The sequence below is a fragment of the Narcine bancroftii genome, chromosome 12, assembly GCF_036971445.1.
Source record: "Narcine bancroftii isolate sNarBan1 chromosome 12, sNarBan1.hap1, whole genome shotgun sequence".
Lineage (NCBI taxonomy): Eukaryota > Metazoa > Chordata > Chondrichthyes > Torpediniformes > Narcinidae > Narcine > Narcine bancroftii.
In genome coordinates, this window is record NC_091480.1 from 62049531 (window position 1) to 62072925 (window position 23395).

The following is a 23395-nucleotide window of genomic DNA, read 5'->3' on the forward strand; positions in this document are numbered from 1 at the left end:
AATAATATCTTTCAAGGCATCTCGTCAAAAGAATTGTGAGTAAAGAAACCTGAAGATACAATATTTAAAAACGCTTTATTTCTGAACTGAGAATTTAAGACCTTTAAGCAATATTAAAATGCTGCTGAACTTTAAAAAAAATTCACTGAAAATTGATTGAGTGGTACTTTAATACACGCACGCGCACACACATTTTACAATTTAGAATTAAGAAATGTTATTAATTGTTTAATTAAAACTATTACTTTGAATTTACCATTGTCTGGTGAATTTTTCATTGCTGTTCCTTAGTACTAACAAAGTCCCTTTAGACCCAAACAAAAAAAATTAAAAGGGTATTTTGCTGATGCTATTGGACTGCTTAAAGCCATATTTCAGATATCCGAAAAAGCCAGTTAACTGAAAAAGTCCATTCCGAAGCTTTTTGGATATGTGGAAATGTACTGTACTTAAGAGTGTAGGCAGTTGCTGATATTGGTAGTGTTAAGTCTGATGAGACTGGCTGCACTGTTGTGATTGAGAATACTTGTGTTTTATCCCCATTGCAATCCCCTTGCATGTGTTTCAATAAAGATTATTCCTGCATTCAGCCTTTGTCCAGACCAGCTATTCTTTGAATCTAGCAAACATTTCTTTTTCACATAACACTTGGGTCCTCTTTAAATCTCTCCCTTCTCACCTTGAACCAGTGCCCTCTCGTTTTGAACTCTGCCCTGGGAAAATGTCTATTTACCTTTATCTATGCACCAATAGAGGAAGACACCTCAACCCTTGCACTTACAATTGCTTCCTGCATCATCTGCCCCTCTTAAGTTTCAGGTTGTTCCAAGGAGGAGAGGAGGCTAATTGCTTGTCATGGAACACAGTGCAGGCTCTTCAGCTCATGATGTTGTGCTGACCTGTGTCAATCTACTCCACAACAATTTGATCTATCCTGACCTCATACCCACAACCCTCTATTTTTCTTACATCCACATCCTTATCTAAGAGTCTTTCAAATGTCCCTTTTGTGGGGGGGCATTATAAAACCTGGAATGGATTTGTTGACATCTCAAATGATTGAAATGGTTCAAATGAATGCTGGTATGAAGGCACGTGTGGATGCATCTTATGAAGAATTTAAAAAATTTCAGACTGCTTTTTTGGACTGTAAACAACAAGTGACTTCTAACACAGAAAAAATATTGAAGGTGGAAAAATCAGTCATAGAATTAGGAGAACGTGAGAAGGAGCTAGAAAGAAAAATAGATTATTTGGAAAATCAAAGCAGAAGGAATAATGTGAAAATTGTTGGTTTGCCAGAAGGTATAGAAGGACAAGATCCTCTTTGTTTTTTTTTTAAAAGACTGGATTCCACAAATATTAGGGCAAGAATTTTTCTCTGGGGGATTGGCACTGGAAAGAGCCCATAGAGCTTTGAGAAGAACACCCTCAGCTGGTCAACCACCGAGACCGGTAATAATTCTATGTTTGAGTTATTTGGATAGAGAAGCAATACTTCGACTTGCAGTACAAAATGCGAGACAATGACAAACCCCATTATTGATTCAGAATAGCAGAGTCTGCTTTCTGCAGACAAGCCAATTCCAAATCCAAGCAGCCAAGGTTCCTTGGATCTCATGTCTCATCACTTTCTGAGTGAGCCTATCATGGGGTACCTTTTGAAACAACCTACTAAAATCCACATACACCATATCCAGCACCTTACCTTCATCAATTTCCTTTATCACCTCCTGGAAAAACTCGATTGTGTTCATGAGAGGTGACCTGCCCCTCATGATTTTTTTTAAAAGTAAATATTTATACATACAGCATGGTCACAGGCCCTTTTGGCCCACAAGCCTGTGCTGCCCAATTACACCCAAATGACCTACAACTCCTGGTAGGTTTTGAATGGTGGGAGGAGATTGCAGCCCCTCGGGTAAACCCATGCAGACATGGGGAGGATGTGCAAACTCCTTACAGACTGTAGGATTTAAACCCAAATTCCAATTACCAGAGCTATAACGGCTACGCCAACTGTGCTGCCGTTAAAACCATGCTGACTATCCCTGAGAAGACTGAGCCTCTCTAAATGCTGGTAAATCCTGTCCCTAGGAATTCTCTCTAATAATTTGCCCACCACTGACTTGAGATACACTGGTGTATAATTACCAGGATTCTCCCTCTTACCTTTCTTAAACAAGGGAATTACATTTGCCATTCTCCAATCCTCTGGTACCTCTCCTGTGGCCAGGAAGGATGCAAATATCATTGCTTGCTCTTTCTTCACTTCCTGTAGTAACTTGGGGTGTATTCCATCTGGTCCTGGGAACTGATTTTTCTGAATATTTTTAAGATCTAGTACTTCCTCGTTCTTAAACCCAATATGGTCCAGTGCACAAGCCTGTTCTACACTGACCTCACAATCACCAAAGTCCCTCTCTCTGGTGAACACTGAACCGAAGTATTTGTTTTGGCTCCCGGCGCATGATTTCTTCCTTCATCCCTAACGGGTCTTCCTTTCAATCTCATCATTTTTTTGTTCTCCATGTACCTGCAGGATGCCATATAGAGTTTTACTTCATCCTACTTTTCAAGGTCTTCGCTTCCTCTTTCTAGCTTCCTCAGTTCTTTCTTGGCTACCATACAATTCTCACAAGCCCTTCCTGACATTTGCTTCCTAAGCCTTGTGTACATTTGCTTCTTTCCTCTTAACTAGTTGTCCCACCTCTCTTGTCCTGATGGCAATTTTGAAGCATATAGACTACTCCCAATAGAGTGATCCCTTCCTGTTTCTGACCCACCCACACTGGCTCAGTAGACGATCCTTCCATAATCTCGTCCCTTTCTGCAGCTGTGGTACTATTAGCCATGCCACCCCATCTCTTCTACCTCCCTTCCTATCCCTTTTGAAACATCTAAACCCCAGAACTTGCATCCTGTCCTGTCCTTGTGGTCCTCTGTTTCTGTAATGGCCACAACATCGTCATCCCACATGTTGATCCATGCTCTAAATTCATCACCCATAGTCTTTATGCTTCCTGAATTAAAGGACACACATTTCAACTCATCCAACTGATTGTATTTGTGCTCCATCCACTTCTTATCCTTCCTCACATTCAAATTGCGCAGAATATCTACCTTTTCATCAACTGCTCTATCATTTGACCAAAAGCTCCTTGCTGAGTTAATAAACCCTTTCCCCAGCAGCTCAGGAAAAACTGCCCACGAGAATATTGGTCACTCTTTGGTTCAGGTGCAACTTGTTACTTTTGTACACCTCATACCTTCCCCAGAGGCTATCCCAATGATCCACAAACCTGAATTCCTGCCCCTCCACTAATTTTGCAGCCATGCATTCATCTGCAATAACTTTCTATTCTTGCCCTCAGGCAGCAATCTAGACATGACCACCCTTGAGGTCCTGCTCTTGAGTTTCTTTCCTAACTCCCCACATTCATTCTTCAAGACCTTGTCTCTTATCCCATCTTTGACATGGGTATCAGCGTGTATCATGACATCTGGCTGCTCATCCTCCCTCTCAAGAATTCGATGGAATTTCTGACCCTGGCACCTGGGAGGCAACATACCATCAGAGTCTTGATCCCTTCCATAAAATCTCCTCTCCATTCCTGTAACCAATGAATCCCCCAGCACTATTGCTCTCCTCTCTACTTTCCCTTTATGAACTTCAGAACCAGACTCTGTGCCAGAGGTCTGGTTACTGCTGCTTTTCTCTGGTAGGTCCCACCCAATAGTATCCAAAATGGTATATTTGTTTGAGGGGAATAGTCACAGGTATCTTGCACTGACTACCTGTTCCCTTTCCCTGTCCTGACAGTCACCCAACTACCTCCTTTCTTGGTGTGACCTTGTAATGCGCATCGAAAGAACCAAAGACTTGTTTAAAAAATTTTTTTATTTTTCACACTATAAACCATACTGACCAAAATACATAGACATTTTTCTCTTAAATATATACAGTGTAATTTTCTCCCCTTTTTCCCCCCTCCCTTCCCTCCCTCCCTCTACCCCCATCCCATTTATTCAAAGTTCAATCTATAAAATACATTAAACCCGTTAAACAATGTCGTCACTTAATAAAAATAAACAAGAAATTTTTGTCTTTTACTTTTATACACTGAGTCAGTTCATTTCGTTGTCTTCTCCTTCTGTCATTTTAGGTGGTGGAAGTCCGTGGTAGGATTTCTCTATTGTATTTCATGTATGGTTCCCATATTTGTTCGAATATTGTGATGTTATTTCTTAAATTATATGTTATTTTTTTCTAATGGAATAGATTTATTTATTTCTATGTACCATTGATGTATTCTCAAGTTTTCTTCTAATTTCCAGTTTGACATAATACATTTTTTTGCTACAGCTAAGGCTATCATAATAAATCTTTTTTGTGCTCCATCCAAATCGAGTCCAAGTTCTTTATTTCTTACATTACTTAGAAGAAAGATCTCTGGGTCTTTTGGTATATTGCTTTTTGTGATTTTATTTAAGATTTAGATCTTAATATTTGGTTTAGATCTTCCCAAAATTTTTTCACTTTCTCACATGTCCAAGTTGCATGTATTGTTGCTCCCATTTCCTTTTTACAGCAAAAACATCTGTCTGATACTGTTGGGTCCCATTTATTTAACTTTTGGGGTGTGATGTATAGCCTGTGTAACCAATTATATTGTATCATGCGTAACCTCGTGTTTATTGTATTTCTCATAGTTTCGGACCATAGCTTTTTCCATGTTTCATTCATTATCTTTATGTTTAGATCTTGTTCCCATTTTTGTTTAGGTTTACAGTTTATTTCCTCGTTCTCCTTTTCTTCCAGTTTGATGTACATAATTGTTATAAATTTTTTAATTATCATTGTGTCTGTAATCACATTTTCAAAATTGCTTCCTTCTGGTAACCTGAGACTGTTTCCCAAGTTGTCCTTCAAGTAGGTTTTCAGTTGGTGGTATGCAAACCTTGTATCGTGAGTTATATTATATTTGTCCTTCATTTTTTCAAAAGATAATAATTTATTTCCCGAAAAACAATTTTCTATTCTTTTGATCCCTTTTCTCTCCCATTCTCTGAAGGAAATGTTATTTATTGTGAAAGGGATTAGTTGATTTTGTGTCAATATTAATTTTGGTAGTTGATAATTTATTTTATTTCTTTCTACGTGAATCTTCTTCCAAATGTTGAGCAGATGGTGCAATACTGGTGAATTCCTATGTTGCACCAATTTTTCATCCCACTTATATAGTACATGTTCAGGTATCTTCTCCCCTATTTTATCTAGCTCAAATCTGGTCCAATCTGGTTTTTCCCTTGTTTGATAAAAATCTGATAGGTATCTTAATTGTGCTGCTCTATAATAATTCTTAAAGTTTGGTAGTTGTAAGCCTCCTTGTTTGTACCATTCTGTAAATTTATCTAGTGCTATCCTCGGTTTCCCCCCTTTCCATAAAAATTTCCTTGTTATTTTCTTTAACTCCTTGAAGAATTTCTCCATCAAGTGTATTGGCAATGCCTGAAATAGGTATTGTATCCTTGGGAAAATTTTCATTTTAATACAGTTTATCCTTCCTATTAGTGTTAGTGGTAAGTCTTTCCAATGCTCTAAGTCATCCTGTAATTTTTTCATTAGTGGATAATAATTGAGTTTATATAGATTGACAAGGTTTTTATTTATTTGTATACCTAGGTATCGCATTGCTTGCATTTGCCATCTGAATGGTGATTCTTTCTTAAATTTTGAGAAATCCGCATTATTCATTGGCATTGCTTCACTTTTATTTGCGTTAATCTTGTATCCCGACACTTCTCCATATTCCTTCAATTTCTTATGTAATTCTTTCATTGATATTTCTGGTTCTGTTAAGTATACTATAACGTCATCTGCAAATAAACTGATTTTATATCCCTTGTCTTTTATTTTTATCCCTTTTATTTTATTTTCTGTTCTTAACAGTTCTGCTAGTGGTTCTATGGCTAACGCGAACAATAAGGGCAATAGTGGGCATCCCTGCCTTGTTGATCTGCTTAAGTTAAATTGTTTTGATATATATCCATTTACTGTCACTTTCGCCAATGGCCCCTTATATAATGCTTTAATCCAATTAATATATTTCTCTGGTAAACTGAATTTTTGTAGTACTTTTAATAAATAATTCCATTTTTCTCTGTCAAAGGCCTTCTCTGCATCTAAAGCAACCGCTACTGTTGGAGCTTTATTTCCTTCTACTGCATGAATTAAGTTAATAAATTTACAAATATTGTCTGTTGTTCGTCTTTTTTGAATAAATCCAGTTTAGTCTAGATTTACTATTTTTGGTACATAGTCGGCTAATCTGTTTGCTAATAGTTTAGCTATCATCTTATAATCTGTGTTAAGTAAAGATATTGGTCTATATGACGCTGGTGCAAGTGGATCTTTCCCTGTCTTTGGTATTACTGTAATTATTGCTGTTTTGCATGAATCTGGTAAGCTTTGTGTTTTATCATTCTGGTTGATTACTTCCAGGAGGGGAGGAATTAATAAATCTTTAAATGTTTTATAGAATTCTATTGGGAATCCATCCTCTCCTGGTGTTTTATTATTCGGTAGCTTTTTTATTATCTCTTGTATTCCTACTATTTCAAATGGTTCTGTTAATTTATTTTGTTCCTCTATTTGTAATTTCGGTAGTTCCATTTTAGTTAAAAATTCATCTATTTTGTCTTCTTTCGCTTCGTTTTCGGTTTGGTATAATTGTTCGTAGAATTCTCTGAAGTTTTCATTAATCTCCGTTGGATTATATGTGATTTGCTTGTCTTTTTTCCTTGATGCCAATACCATTCTCTTAGTTTGTTCTGTCTTAAGCTGCCAGGCTAGAATTTTGTGCATTTTTTCTCCTAGTTCATAATATTTCTGTTTTGTCTTCACCTTATATGTTTGTAGTGTTTCATATTTTATTTTTTTATCTGCAAATTCTCTTCTTTTAGTTGTGACTTCCTTCATTGCTAATTCTTTTTCTATATTTGCTATTTCCCTTTCTAACTGCTCTGTTTCCTGATTGTAGTCCTTCATCTTGGTTACATAACATTATTTGCCCTCTGATGAACGCTTTCTTTGTGCCCCATAGTATAAACTTATCTTTCACTGATTCCGTATTTATTTCAAAGTACATTTTAATTTGTCTTTCAATTAATTCTCTAAAATCCTGCCTTTTAAGTAGCATGGAGTTTAATCTCCATCTATATATTCTTGGAGGGATGTCCTCTAACTCTACTGTCAATACCAGGGGTGAGTGGTCCGATAATATTCTACCTTTATATTCTGTTTTTCTAACTCTGTCTTGCATGCGAGCTGATAACAGGAATAGGTCTATTCTTGAGTATGTTTTATGTCTACCCGAATAATATGAATATTCCTTTTCCTTTGGGTGTTGTTTCCTCCATATATCCAAATGTTGCATTTCTTGCATCGATTTAATTATAAATTTGGTTACTTTGTTCTTTCTGTTAATTTTTTTCCCAGTTTTATCCATGTTTGAATCCAAATTAAGGTTGAAATCCCCTCCTATTAGTATGTTCCCTTGCGTGTCTGCTAGTTTCAAAAAAATATCTTGCATAAATTTTTGATCTTCTTCGTTAGGTGAATATACATTGAGTAAATTCCAAAACTCCGAATATATCTGACATTTTATCATTACATATCTCCCTGCTGGATCCATTATTTCCTCTTCTATTTTAATTGGTACATTTTTACTGATTAATATAGCTACTCCTCTAGCTTTTGAATTATATGACGCTGCTGTTACATGTCCTATCCAATCTCTCTTTAATTTCTTGTGCTCCATTTCAGTTGTGTGTTTCTTGCACGAATACTATATCAATTTTTTCTTTTTTCAGTAAATTTAGCAGTTTCTTCCTTTTGATTTGGTTATGTATTCCGTTAATATTTAAAGTCATATAGTTCAACATATCCATTTCGTACTTTGTTTATCTTTCCTTTCTGTTTCCTCATCATCACATTTCCTTCTTATCCATTTCTGTTTTCTTTTTTTGAACACTTTATAAGACAACATTTCTAAAACATCAAACATTTCCCTTATTCTCCTATCTAAAATTTCTTTAACCCCACTATCCCCTCCCCTTCCTGAGTTGCCCTTTATCCCTTGTCGGGCAACCACATCTCCCCTCTCCATTTGGATTTGCGAATTCACTCGCAAGCGTCAACTGATTTTGCAGTGACCGTAACTCCTCCCCACCCAGCCTCCCTCATAAAAGATTTCAATTTTCATATACAACAAAGGTCACTCTCTTAATTCCCTCCTTAGTTCCTCTCTTTCCTTTATTAATTCTTATCTATCCTCTATATATTTTCTTTTAAATGCGCATACACTCATGTACACACATATATACATACACACATATATATACACAAATACATATAGTTCGTGGTCATTTTTGCTCTCGTTACATGTCTTCATCTCTGTCTGTTTTGTAGTTGTTCTGCAAATTTTCGTGCTTCCTCCGGATCCGAGAATAGTCTGTTTTGCTGCCCTGGAATAACTATTTTAAGTACCACTGGGTACTTTTAGCATAAATTTATATCCTTTTTTCCATAGGATCATTTTTGCTGTATTAAACTCCTTTCATTTTTTTTTTTATTTATTTTTCACACCATAAATCACATTAGCCATGATATACACTGTTTCTTTTTCACACATATACAGTGACTTTTTCTCCCCCCCCCTTTCCTCCCAAACCACCCCCCCCACCCCACCCCCTCATCCATTTTAGGTATACAATCTAGGTTGCATTAAGCCAGTCAGACAATGTTGTCATTCAACAAAATTACACCAGAAATTCTATTGAGTCCATTCTTTTCTCCTTTCATCAACTTAGGTAATGTTTGTCCCCGGTAGGTTTTCGCTATTGTATTTAATGTAAGGCTCCTATACTTGTTCGAATATTTCAATATTATTTCTTAACCTATATGTTATTTTTTCTAATGGAATACATTTATTCATTTAAATTTAGTAGTTTCTTCCTTTTAATTTGGTTATGTATTCCATTAATATTTAAAGACATATAGTTCAGCGTAGCCCTTTTATATTTTGTTTATCTTCTCTTTCCGTTTTTCCATCATTACCTTTCCTCCTTTTCCATTTCTGTTTTCCTATTTTCAACTCTTTATAAGACAACATTCCTACAACATCCAACATTTTCCTTATTCTCCTATTTCTATCTTATTTATCCCCAATCTCCCCTTCACCTCCTGAGTTGTCCTTTATCCCTTGTCGGACAACCACATCTCCCCTCTCCATTTGGATTTGCGAATCCACTCGCAAGCGTCAACTGATTTTGCAGTGACCGCTATTTCCCCCCACCCTGCCTCCCCCAGAAAAGATTTCACTTTTCATATGTCACAAAGGTCATTCTTTTAATTCCCTCCTTATTCTCTCTATTCCATTACCTTCCCTTATTAATTCTTGTCTATACTATCTATATTTTCCTCTAAGTACAGATACATTCATGTATGCTCATTGTCTCTATTCACTCTTATACCTCTTTACCCGCATACATATCAATCGTGATCATTTTTACTCTCATTACCCGTCTTCATCCCTCAGTCTATTTTTGTCTTTACCCACATACATATCAATCGTGATCATTTTAACTCTCATTACCCGTCTTCCTCCCTCAGTCTATTTTTGTAATTGTTCTGCAAATTTTCGTGCTTCTTCTGGAACTCCTTTCTCTTCTTCAGGAGTTCAAAATTTGTGTCTGGATAGAAAAAAATTTTTTGACCTTTGTATTCCAGTGGCTTTTTGTCTTCTCTTATTTTCTTCATTGCTTTCTCCAATATATTTTCTCTTGTTGTATATCTTAGTAATTTTACTAAAAATGGATCTTGGTTTTTGTTGTGGCTGTGGTTTAAGGGCTAATGTTCTATGTGCCCTTTCTATTTCCATTTCTTCCTGTAATTCTGGTCTTCCTAGGACCCTGGGGATCCAATCTTTTATATATTCTCTCATATTCTTGCCTTCTTTATCTTTCTTAAGGCCCACTATTATTTCTTCTATTATAATTTTCCATTATATCTATCTTCTGAGCTTACAGCTCTTGTGTCCCTTTAACTTTTTTATTAGATTCTTCTAATTTTTTTTTTAAGTCCTCTACTTCCATTTCTACGGCTGTTTCTTGTTCTTCCACCTTGTCCACTCTTTTTCCTATATCTGACATGACCATCTCTAATCTATTCATTTTTTCTTCTGTACTTTTAATTCTTCTTTTTATTTCACTAAATTCTTGTGATTGCCTTTCTTTTACTGATTCCATATATTCTTTAAAAAAAATATCCATTGTCTTGCCCTTCCCTTCTTCTTCCATTTCTCTATGTTCTTCTTCTTCATCTGGGTTGGTCATCTGTTGTTTCCTTGATTTTTTTACTCTCTTTCTTGTTCTCGTTGTTTTCTATGTTCTCTTCTTGTTGTTGTGCTGTGGCTGTCATTCTCAGCTGTGGAGATTGACTCCTCAGCTGGTCCCCCGTCCCGTCAGTGTTTTTTTTTTTGTCTTGCGTGGTTGCGCACTTTTGGTTGGCTCCGCGAGCCATTTTTTTAGTCCGGAGCTCAGGACTTCGACTGACCTGAGGGAGTGGGCTTCTCTCTCCACGGCGGGCCTCCTCGGACACGCAAGGCCTTCACCTTCTTCTTCCGATGTTTTTTCTTCTTCTCTTCTTCCCGTTGCTTTCGACTTTTCTTTCTTCGCTGCCATTTTCTTCCCACCTTTACTTTCACTTTATTTTAATTTTTGTCTTTGTGCCTTTGTGTTTTCTGTGTTTTTTTAAAACTTTTCTGGAGAGGGCTGGAGTTCCCCGACCGGCCACTACTCCATCACGTGACTCCCCCCCAGTTTGGTCTAGTTTTACTATTTTTGGTACACAGTCGGCCAATCTGTTTGCTAATAGTTTAGCTATTATCCTATAATCTGTGTTAAGTAGAGATATTGGTCTATACGATGCTGGTGTTAGTGGATCTTTCCCCGTCTTTGGTATTACTGTAATTATTGCTGTTTTGTATGAATCTGGTATGTTTTGTGTTTTTTCAATCTGGTTCATTACTTCCAGGAGAGGAGGAATTAATAAATCTTTAAATGTTTTATAGAATTCTATTGGGAGTCCATCCTCTCCCGGTGTTTTATTGTTCGGTAGTTTTTTTATTATCTCCTGTAATTCTTCTATTTCAAATGCTTTTATTAATTTATTTTGCTCCTCTGTTTGTAATTTCGGTAGCTCAATTTTAGTTAGAAATTCATCTATTTGGTCTTCTTTCCCTTCGTTTTCAGTTTGATATAGTTGTTTGTAGAATTCCCTGAAGTATTCGTTGATCTCTGTTCGGTTATATGTAATTTGTTTGTCCTTTTTCCTTGATGCCAATACCGTTCTTTTAGTTTGTTCTATCTTAAGCTGCCACGCTAGTATTTTGTGCATTTTTTTTCCTAGCTCATAATATTTCTGTTTTGTCTTCATTATGTTCTTCTCCACCTTGTATGTTTGTAGTGTTTCATATTTTCTTGTCTGTCAATTCTCTTCTTTTAGTTGTATCTTCCTTTATTGCTAATTCTTTTTCTGTATTTATTTCCCTTTCCAACTGTTCTATTTCTCGATTGTAGTCCTTCTTCATCTTAGTTACATAACTTATTATCTGTCCTCCGATGAATGCTTTCATTCCGTCCCATAGTATAAATTTATTTTTCACTGATTCCGTATTTATTTCAAAGTACATTTTAATTTGTCTCTCAATGAATTCTCTAAAATCTTGTCTTTTAAGTAGCATGGAGTTTAATCTCCATCTATACATTCTTGGTGGGATGTCCTCTAGCTCTATTGCCAATAACAGGGGTGAGAATTCCAATAACAATCTAGCTTTATATTCCGTTTTCTTAACTCTTCCTTGAATGTGGGTTGATAACAGGAATAGGTCTATCCTTGAGTATGTTTTATGTCTACCCGAATAATATGAATATTCCTTTTCCCTTGGGTGTTGTTTCCTCCATATCCAAAAGTTGCATTTCCTGCATCAATTTAATTATAAATTTGGTTACTTTGTTCTTTCTGTTAGTCTTTTTTCCAGTTTTATCCATGTTTGAGTGCAAATTAAGGTTAAAATCCCTTCCTATTAGTATATTCCCTTGCGTATCTGCGATCTTCAAAAAGATATCTTGCATAAATTTTTGATCTTCTTCATTAGGTGGGTATACATTGAGTAAATTCCAAAATTCTGAATATATCTCACATTTTATCATTACATACCTCCCTACTGGATCTATTATTTCCTCTTCTATTTTAATTGGTACATTTTTATTGATTAATATAGCTACTCCTCTGGCTTTTGAATTATATGATGCTGCTGTTACATGTCCTATCCAATCTCTCTTTAATTTCTTGTTAGATGTGTTTCTTGCACGAATGCTATATCAATTTTTTCTTTCTTCTGTAAATTTAACAGCTTCTTCCTTTTGATTTGGTTATGTATTCCATTAATATTTAAAGTCATATAGTTCAACATGGCCATTTCATACTTTGCTTATCTTTCCTTTCCGTTTCCTCATCACCACCTTCCCTTCTTATCCATTTCTGTTTTATTTTTGAACACATTGTAAGACAACATTTCTAAAACATAAAATATTTCCACTATTCCCATATCTAAAATTCCTTTAACCCTAAATGTCCCTCCCCTCTGAGTTGCCCTTTGTCCCTTGTCGGGCAACCACATCTCCCTTCTCAATTTGGATTTGCGAACCCGCTCGCAAGCGTCAACTGATTTCGCAGTGACTGTTATTCTTCCCCACCCAGCCCCCCCAGAAAAGATTTTAATCTTCATATATAACAAAGCTCACTCTCTTAATTCCCTCATTACTTCCTTTCTTCCCTTTCTTTCTCTTCTTAGTTCTTACTTATACGTTATTCTTCTTTATATATAGTTTGTTGTAATTTTTGTTCTTGTTATATCTCTTCATCTCTCTGTCTGTTTTGTAGGTGTTCTGCAAATTTTCGTGCTTTTTTCGGATCCAAGAACAGTTTGCTTTGCTGCCCCGGGATAACTATTTTAAGCACTGATGGATATTTTAACATAAATTTATAACCTTTTTTCCATAGGGTTGTTTTTGCTGCGTTAAACTCCTTCCTCTTCTTCAGGAGTTCAAAACTTATGTCTGGATAGAAAATTTTTTTTTGACCCTTGTATTCCAGTGGTTTTTTGTCTTCTCTTATTTTTTCATTGCCCTCTCCAATATATTTCCTCTTGTTGTATATCTTAAGAATTTTACTAGAATGGATCTTGTTTTTTGTTGTGGTTGTGGTTTCGGGGCTAATGTTCTGTGTGCCCTTTCTATTTCCATTCCTTCCTGTAATTCTGGTCTTCATAGGACCCTGGGGATCCATTCTTTTATAAATTCTTTCATATTTTTGCCTTCTTCATCTTCCTTAAGGCCCACTATCTTTATATTGTTTCTTCTATTATAATTTCCCATTATATCTATCTTCTGAGCTAACAGCTCCTGTGACTCTATAACTTTTTTATCAGATTCTTTTAATTTCTTTTTTAAGTCATCTACTTCCATTTCTATGCTGTTTCTCATTCTTCCACCTTGTCCACTCTTTTTCCTATACCTGACATGACCATCTCTAATCTATTCACTTTTTCTTCTGTTCTTTTTATTCTTCTTTTTATTTCACTGAATTCTTGTGACTGCCATTCTTTTACTGTTTCCATATATTCTTTAAAAAAATATATCCAGTGTCTTGCCCTTCCCTTCATCTTCCATTTCTCTGTGTTCTTCCTCCTCTTCTTCTGAGTCCACTCCAGGATCTGTGTCCTTTACCTCTGTCTCTTCTGGTTTTCCTGTTGGGTTGTTTATTTTATTTTGTAGGGTATTTTTGTTCTACTTAGTTTTATTTTTATTTTTATTTTTTTTTTTAAATTTTTTATTTTTCACACCATAAACCACATTAACCATGATACATACTTTTTCCTTTTCAAATATATACAGTGCCATTTTCTCCCCCCTTCCCTCCTCCCATCCCACCCTCCCTACCTCCCCCCCCCCCTGTCCATTTAAAGTACAAAATCTAGGATACATTAAACCAGTCAAACAATGTTGTCATTCAATAAAAATAAACAAGAAATTCCACTGAGTCAATTCTTTTCATTTCCTTCTCCTTTCGTTAATTTAGGTAGTGAATGTCCCCGGTAGGTTTTCTCTATTGTGTTTCATGTATGGCTCCCATATTTGTTCAAATATTTCAATATTATTTCTTAAACTATATGTTATTTTTTCTAATGGAATACATTTATTCATTTCTATATACCATTGTTGTATTTTCAAATTATCTTCCGATTTCCAGGTTGACATAATGGCTAGAGCTATCCTAACAAATCTGTTTTGTGCATTATCCAAATCAATTCCAAATTCTTTGTTTTTTTATGTTACTTAGGAGGAAGATCTCTGGATTCTTTGGTATATTGTTTTCTGTTATTTTATTTAATATCTGATTGAGATCTTCCCAAAATTTTTCTACTTCCTCACATGTCCAGATTGCATGAATTGTTGTTCCCATTTCTTTTTTACATCGAAAACATCTATCAGATACTGTTGGGTCCCATTTACTTAACTTTTGAGGTGTAATTTATAGCCTGTGTATCCAGTTATATTGTATCATACGTAACCTCGTATTTATTGTATTTCTCATCGTTCCAGAACATAACTTCTCCCATGTTTCCTTTTTTATCTTTATATTTAAATCTTGTTCCCATTTTTGTTTAGTTTTACCATTTGTTCCCTCATTCTCCTTTTCTTGCAGTTTAATATACATATTTGTTATAAATCTTTTGATTATCATTGTATCTGTAATCACATACTCAAAGTTACTTCCCTCTGGTAAACTCAGACTGCTTCCTAATTTGTCCTTCAAGTAGGATCTCAATTGGTAATATGCCAGCACTGTATCTTGAGTTGTATTGTATTTATCTTTCATTTGTTCAAAGGATAATAATCTATTTCCTGAAAAACAATTTTCTATTCTTTTGATCCCTTTTTTCTCCCATTCTCTAAAGGAAAGGTTATCTATTGTAAAAGGGAGTAACTTATTTTGCGTCAATATTAGTTTTGGTAATTGGTAATTTGTTTTATTCCTTTCTACATGAATCTTCTTCCAAATATTGAGTAGATGATGTAATACTGGAGAACTTCTATGTTGTACCAATTTTTCATCCCATTTATATAATATGTGTTCAGGTATCTTCTCCCCTATTTTATCTAATTCTAATCTAGTCCAATCTGGCTTTTCCCTTGTTTGATAAAAATCTGATAGGTATCTTAATTGGGTGGCTCTATAATAATTTTTAAAGTTTGGTAGTTGTAAGCCTCCTTGTTTATACCATTCTGTTAATTTATCTAGTGCTATCCTCGGTTTCCCCCCTTTCCATAAAAATTTCCTTATTATTTTCTTTAACTCCTTGAAGAATTTCTCTGTCAAGTGTATTGGCAATGCCTGAAATAGGTATAATATCCTTGGGAAAATGTTCATTTTAATACAGTTTATCCTTCCTATTAGTGTTAGTGGTAAATCTTTCCAATGCTCTAAATCGTCCTGTAATTTTTTCATTAGTGGATAATAATTGAGTTTAAATAGTTGGCCGAGATTTTTATTTATTTGTATACCTAGGTATCTTATTGCTTGCATTTGCCATCTGAATGGTGATTCCTTCTTAAATTTTGAGAAATCCGCATTATTCATAGGCATTGCTTCACTTTTATTTACATTGATCTTGTAACCCGACACTTCTCCATATTCCTTCAATTTCTTATATAATTCTTTTATTGATAGTTCTGGTTCTGTTAAGTATACTATAACATCATCCGCAAATAAACTGATTTTATATTCCCTGTCTTTTATTTTTATTCCTTTTATATTATTTTCTGTTCTTATCAATTCAGCTAGTGGTTCTATAGCTAACGCGAACAATAAGGGTGATAGTGGGCATCCCTGCCGTGTTGACCTGCTAAAGTTAAATTGCTTTGATATATATCCATTTACTGTCACTTTCGCCAATGGTCCCTTATATAATGGTTTAATCCAATTAATATACTTCTCTGGTAAACTGAATTTTTGCAATACTTTGAATAAATAATTCCATTCTACTCTGTCAAAGGCCTTCTCTGCATCTAAAGCAACTGCTACTGTTGGCGCTTTACTCCCTTCTACTGCATGAATTAAGTTAATAAATTTACAAATATCGTCTGTTGTGCGTCTTTTTTTGATAAATCCAGTTTGGTCTAGATTTACCATTTTCGGTACATACTCTGCTAATCTGTTTGCTAATAGTTTAGCTATTATCTTATAATCTGTGTTAAGTAATGATATTGGTCTATATGACGTTGATGCGAGTGGATCTTTCCCTTGCTTTAGTATTACTGTAATTATTACTGTTTTACATGAATCTGGTAAGCTTTGTGTTTTATCAATCTGGTTGATTACTTCCAGGAGGGGAGGAATTAATAAATCTTTAAATGTTTTATAGAATTCTACTGGGAATCCATCCTCTCCTGGTGTTTTATTATTTGGTAATTTTTTTATTATCTCTTGTATTTTTACTATTTCAAATGGTTCTGTTAATTTATTTTGTTCCTCTATTTGTAATTTTGGTAGTTCAATTTTAGTTAGAAATTCATCTATTTTCCCTTCTTTCCCTTCGTTTTCAGTTTGGTATAATTGTTCATAGAATTCTCTGAAGTTTTCCTTGATCTCCTTTGGATTATATGTGATTTGTTTGTCTTTTTTCCTTGATGCCAATACCATTTTCTTAGCTTGTTCTGTCTTAAGCTGCCATGCTAGGATTTTGTGCGTTTTTTCACCTAGTTCATAATATTTCTGTTTTGTCTTCATTATGTTCTTCTCCACCTTATATGTTTGTAGTGTTTCATATTTTATTTTTTTATCTGCCAATTCTCTTCTTTTAGTTGTAAATTCCTTCATTGCTAATTCTTTTTCTATATTCACTATTTCCCTTTCCAACTGCTTTGTTTCCTGATTATAGTCCTTCTTCATCTTGGTTACATAACTTATTATTTGCCCTCTAATGAACGCTTTCATTACATCCCATAGTATAAACTTATCTTTCACTGATTCTGTATTTATTTCAAAATACATTTTAATTTGTCTTTCAATTAATTCTCTAAAATCCTGCCTTTTGAGTAACATGGAGTTTAATCTCCATCTATACATTCTTGGAGGGATGTCCTCTAACTTTATTGTCAATATTAAGGGTGAATGGTCCGATAATATTCTAGCTTTATATTCTGTTTTTCTTACTCTATCTTGCATACGAGCTGATAACAAAAATAGGTCTATTCTTGAGTATGTTTTATGTCTAGCCGAGTAATATGAATATTCCTTTTCATTTGGGTGTTGTTTCCTCCATATATCCAAAAGTTGCATTTCTTCCATCGATTTAATTATAAATTTGGTTACTTTGTTCTTTCTGTTAATTTTTTTTCCATTTTTTTTCCATATTTGAATCCAAATTCAGGTTGAAATCCCCTCCTATTAATATGTTCCCTTGCGTATCTGCTATCTTTAAAAAAATATCTTGCATAAAATTTTGATCTTCTTAGTTAGGTGAATTAGGTTAGTAGATTCCAAAACTCCGAATATATCTGACATTTTATCATATCTCCCTGCTGGATCTATTATTTCCTCTTCTATTTTAATTGGCACATTTTTACTAATTAATATAGCTACTCCTCTTGCTTTTGAATTATACGACGCTGCTGTTACGTTTCCTACCCAATCTCTCTTTAATTTCTTGTGCTCCAATTCAGTTAAATGTGTTTCTTGCACAAATGCTATATAAATTTTTTCTTTTTTCAGTAAATTTAGCAGTTTCTTCCTTTTAATTTGGTTATGTATTCCATTAATATTTAAAATCATATAGTTCAGCGTAGCCATTTTATACTTTGTTTATCTTCCCTTTCCGTTTCTCCATCATCACCTTTCCTTCTTATCCATTTCTGCTTTCTTGTTTTGAACACTTTATAAGACAACATTTCTAAAACATCAAACATTTTCCTTATTCTCCTCTTTAAAACTTCTTTAACCCCATTCTCCCCTCCCCCTCCTGAGTTGTCCTTTATCCCTTGTCGGACAACCACATTCCCCTCTCCATTTGGATTTGCGAATTCACTCGCAAACGTCAGCTGATTTTGCAGTGACCGTAACTCCTCCCCACACAGCCCCCCCCGAAAAGATTTCAATTTTCATATGGAACAAAGGTCACTCTTTTAATTCCCTCCTTATTCCCTCCATTCCATTTCCCTCCCTTATTAATTCTTGTCTATACTCTATATATTTTCCTCTAAATACAGATACATTCATGTATGCACACTATATATATATATATATATATATATATATACACACATATACCCCTTTACACACATACATATAGATCGTGGTCATTTTTACTTTTATTACATGTCTTCATCTCTCTGCTTGTTTTATAGTCGTTCTGCAAATTTCCTTGCTTCCTCTGGATCTGAGAATAGTCTGTTTTGTTGCCCTGGAATAATTATTTTAAGTACCGCTGTGTACCTTAACATAAACTTATATCCTTTTTTCCATAAGATCGTTTTCGCTGTATTGAACTCCTTCCTCTTCTTCAGGAGTTCAAAAATTATGTCTGGATAGAAAAAAATTTTTTGACCTTTATATTCCAGTGGCTTTTTGTCCTCTCTTACTTTCTTCATTGCTTTCTCCAATATATTTTCTCTTGTTGTATATCTTAAGAATTTTACTAAATTGGATCTTGGTTTTTGCTGCGGTTGTGGTTTCGGGGCTAGTGTTCTATGTGCCCTCTCTATTTCCATTTCTTCCTGTAATTCTGGTCTTCCCAGGACCCTGGGGATCCAATCTTTTATAAATTCTCTCATATTCTTGCCTTCTTCATCTTCCTTAAGGCCCACTATCTTTATATTATTTTTTCTATTATAGTTTTCTATTATATCTATCTTCTGAGCTAACAGCTCCTGTGCCTTATTAGCTTTTTTATTAGATTCTTCTTAATTTCTTTTTTTTAAGTCTTCTACTTCCATATCTACAAATGTTTCTCGTTTTTCCATATTTTCCACTCTTTTTGCCAATTCTGATATGGCCACTTATTCATTTTTTCTTCTGCATTCTTAATTCTCATCAAATTCTTGTAATTGCCATTCTTTCACTGATTCCATATATTCTTTAAAAAAAGATACATCCATTGTCTTGCTTTTCTCTTCTTCTTCCACTTCTTTCTGTTCTTCTTCTTCTTCCTCTGGGTTGACCATCTGTTGTTTCCTTGTTTTCTTTTTACCCTCTTCTTTCTTGTTGTCGTTATTGTCTCTGTTCTGCACCTGCTGCTGTGCTGCAGGGGTCTCTCAGCTGTGGAGATCGACTCCGCAGCTGTTCCCCCCTCCCGTCAGTGTGTTTTTTTTCATGCGCGGTTGCGCACTTTTACTCGGCTCTGCGAGCCATTTTTGTAGTCTCGAGCCCGGGACTTCCACTGACCTGTGGGAGCGGCTTCTCTCTCCGCGGCGGGCCTCCGGACAGGTAAGGCCTTCACCTTCTTCTTCCGACGTCTTTCCTCCTTCTTTTCTTCCCGTTGTTTTTGGTTTTTCTTTCTTCGCTGCCATTTTCTCCACACTTTTACTTTCACTTTGTTTTGGTTTTTAAGTTTGTGTCTTTGCTTTTTCTCTATCTTTTTTTAATTTTTCTGGAGATGGCTGGAGTTCTCCTACCGGCCACTACTCCATCACGTGACTCCTCTGATTTTTATTTAAGGTGTCTTGGTGTTGATCTTCTTCCTCTGGGTTGGTCATCTGTTGTTTCTCTGATTTCCTATTTTTATTCTCTTCTTTCTTGTTCCCGTTATTTTCTATGTTTTCCTGTTGAGAGTCTTGCTGTTGTGTTGTACTTTTCTGTTTCAGCTGTGGAGATTTACTCCTTTGCTGGTCCCCCCTCCCGTCGGTGTTGTTTTTGTCTTGTGCATCGCGCATGCGCGGTTGCATACTTTTGTTTGGCTCCGTGAGCCATCTTTGTATTTCTGTGTTCGGGGTTTCCACTGACCTCAGGGTCACGGCGGGCCTCCTCGTATATGTAAGGCCTTCACCTTTCTCTTCCAACGTCTTTCCTTTTCTTCCTGTTGTTTTTGGTTTTTCTTTCTTTGCTGCCATTTTCTCCACACTTTTATTTTTAATTTGTTATGGTTTCTGTGTTTGTGGCTTTGCTTTTTCTTTACTTTTTTTAAAAAAAAGTTTTCTGGAGAGGGCTGGTATTTTCTTACCGGTCACTACTCCATCACGTGACTCCCCCCAAACAGGTAGAACCAAAGACTTGTTGATCCAAACCAAGGTTTTTATTTACTAAAAGACTGGAGAAGCATATCACAAGTAGGTTGACCAGTCCAGAATTACCTGGTCTGGCTAGGAGCAATCCTTTAAGACCTGACATTAGGTGTGGCTACACTCTCAGCCAATCACAGTCCTCCTACACTACCATCTGTACATATATGTACATATACACATTGGTGATCGAATCTGTCCTATCACAGACCTTGTCTATCACCCCATCTGCCTTCTGTATGATCCCGAGCTCCTCCAGCTCCAGTTGCCTAACTCTGTGCAGAGCTGCAGGTCCTAGCATAGGATGGCATTGGTGCTCTTTGGTTAGTAAGGGATTACTTTAGGTGGAATATGAGTGTGGGGGGAGGGGGTGGTGGGGAAAAGGTTGAGAACTACTGCCCTAAAGATAGTAGTCCCATGAGGAATGATGGCGCAGGACTCCGCCCCACAATCAGAGTTCAGCAAGTGAGAGCTAAGCTTGTGATGACTGGCAGCTATAGAGATGTGTTCCCCTGCTTGGGGTTCTTTGGCTGGCCAATTCGGGGCTGGTGAGGGGAGGATGATGATCCTATGGAACTCTTTAAGAGACCCAGTGAAACACCAAAGTCTTAGGACTTAAATTGCTGATGCAGCAAACAGTTTGGATGCTGTTGGACATTCATTGTGAGGGCACAGGTTGAAGGGAAGAGATTTAAAGGGGACCTGAGGGGCACCTTCTTCATACAGAGGATGGTGGGTGTGTGAAACGAGCTGCCCCAGGAAGTGGTGGAGGTGGGGACAATTACACAGTGAATGGGAAAGGTTGAGAGAGAGATGGGCCGAACGCAGGGAAAGGGGACCAGCTCAAGGAAACAAATTGGCATATGCCAGCTTCTATGCTGTAAAACTCTGACTCCAGGTGGAGGGAGCTGGTGAGATCACATTTGGAAAATTATGGCCCGATCAGAGTACAGTAAAAATATTCACCAGATTTATTACTGGGGAGTGGGTGGGCAGTTATCCTCAACTGACAGGGAGCATGCGCTCAATTTAATGGAAGGTGATCTAAGTGAAATGTGCACTATTCCCACTGGACTTGCAGGGTCCATGATGCTCCTTCTAAGGTAGTGGTTCTCAACCTTCCCTTCCCACTCACATACCACCTTGAGCAATCCCTTACTAATTACAGAGCACTTATGGCATAGGGATTACTTAAGTGGATGTGAGTGGAAAGAAAAAGGTTGAGAACCTGGGCATATCTCCGGTTGAGGGGTCAGCTGCCGGGGGGTGGGGGGGGGGGGGGGGGAACTTCCTTACTAGAATGCTGAGGCTGGAGTTTTCCATTGGAGGGGTGCAGAAGCCCAGCTGCTGAATATATTCAAGTATAGTGGGTAGATTTTTCAGAAGAGAGTCAGCATGTTGTGCTGCAGGGGCAGGGCAGGTCACCATAGAAATGAATGGTCAGTGCTTGGATAGGGACCTTATTTTCTGGATTAGGATGTGACTGGGAGATGAAAATCATAAAGAGGGATGGATGGGAAGGGCTGAATGATGGGATACTGATGGTGCGAGAGTATTGGGGAGTGAGAGGGGATTGAAAAGGGAGAGTACAGGGATGCATAAAGAACATGGGAGAGTGGAATGGGGAAAGGGTTACCTGACTTTGGCAAACTGGGTTGGTGCTAATGGCAGAGGTGGGTTGGATCGGTGGGGTGAGTGAAGGATCATTTCATCCCAATGGCCTGACTCTTCTCCCTTCCTGTCTTGCAGGTCACCTGGGTGTCCCGGGAGTGGGCACGGAGGGCAGCCCTCCCCTCCCATGTGGTCACCATGCTGGACAACTTCCCCACCAACCTGCACCCCATGTCCCAGCTGAGCGCTGCAGTCACAGCCCTCAACAGTGAGAGTGTCTTCGCTCGAGCTTACTCTGAAGGTGTCAGCAAGACCAAGTATTGGGAGGTGAGGGGCGGGTGACAGCAGCTCCCTGGGCTGGGACTCGGGCTGGGACTCTGTCTGACTACACAGACCATGGGTCAGCAGGCCCTGAAGGGCTGAATGGCCTGTGGTTTCTCTTGTTCCAGGTAAATGGAAGAATGCCAGGTCTCTTGCCCACAACCACAACATGGGGTCTTCTGAAGTTGCGGGTGGGGGTTGGTGGAGTGGAGGCAGAATCCTCTCTTCAGCCACTCAGTGCACACTCTGGCCAGCAGCCAGTGGGTTGTAGTCAATCTCGAGCTGACCGCTTGTCTGCCACCAAAGTGGCCTCTGTGTGGCTGCGGGGGCTGTAGCAGCGCTGGAGGCGAATCCACGGACACTCGATTACTCTGAGGGGAACACTCTTTTGCTTCTCTTTGACTGTAGACGATGAATCTGTCTGCCTCAACAAATGAAAACAATTTCTGTGTAATATTGCACTGTCTTTATTACATGACAATAAATTGAATCTTTATTCGGGGTGGGCAAAGCCCTTCTTGTCAGCAAACTGCTGGTCAGGATTCCTTCTGCCAGGGGTGGTCACCTGGCTGAGGAATTGGGGAGGTGGGGACTCCTCTGAGTGGGACTGGGTAACATCTTCCCCTCCCTCCCCAGTTTATCTATGAGGACTCGATGGACCTCATTGCCAAGCTGCCATGTGTGGCCGCGAAGATCTATCGCAACCTGTACCGGGAAGGCAACAGTATCGGGGCCATCAATCCCGACCTTGACTGGTCCCACAACTTCACCAACATGTTGGGCTACACGCATCCCCAGTTCACCGAGCTGATGAGACTCTACCTCACCATCCACAGGTCAGTAATGCTCAACCCCTCCCCTCAGCCCCACTTGTGGCTTCATCATCTGGGTTCCACTTGCTGGGACCTGGAGCCACCAGATTGGTTTTGGCGTGGTCAGGTGAGACTCTGTCCCAGTAATGGAGCAGGGAAACAGGCCCTTCAACTCACAGCCAACACAGTCCTCTCTCTGAGCTTGTTCCCTTTTACTGCTTTCAGCTAATTTCCCTCTAAACCTTTCC

At 37.4% G+C, this 23395-nt stretch overlaps 1 protein-coding gene across 2 annotated transcripts in view; it reads left to right on the forward strand.

The window, feature by feature from the left end:
* cs (citrate synthase) overlaps nt 1–23395 on the forward strand; it is a 58435-nt gene that overhangs the window by 29557 nt on the left and 5483 nt on the right. For both annotated transcript variants that reach the window (XM_069906361.1, XM_069906362.1), the window contains 2 exons: nt 22153–22341; nt 22972–23171. In XM_069906361.1, the coding sequence (XP_069762462.1) occupies nt 22153–22341; nt 22972–23171 (389 nt within the window). The remainder of the gene's footprint in view (nt 1–22152; nt 22342–22971; nt 23172–23395) is intronic.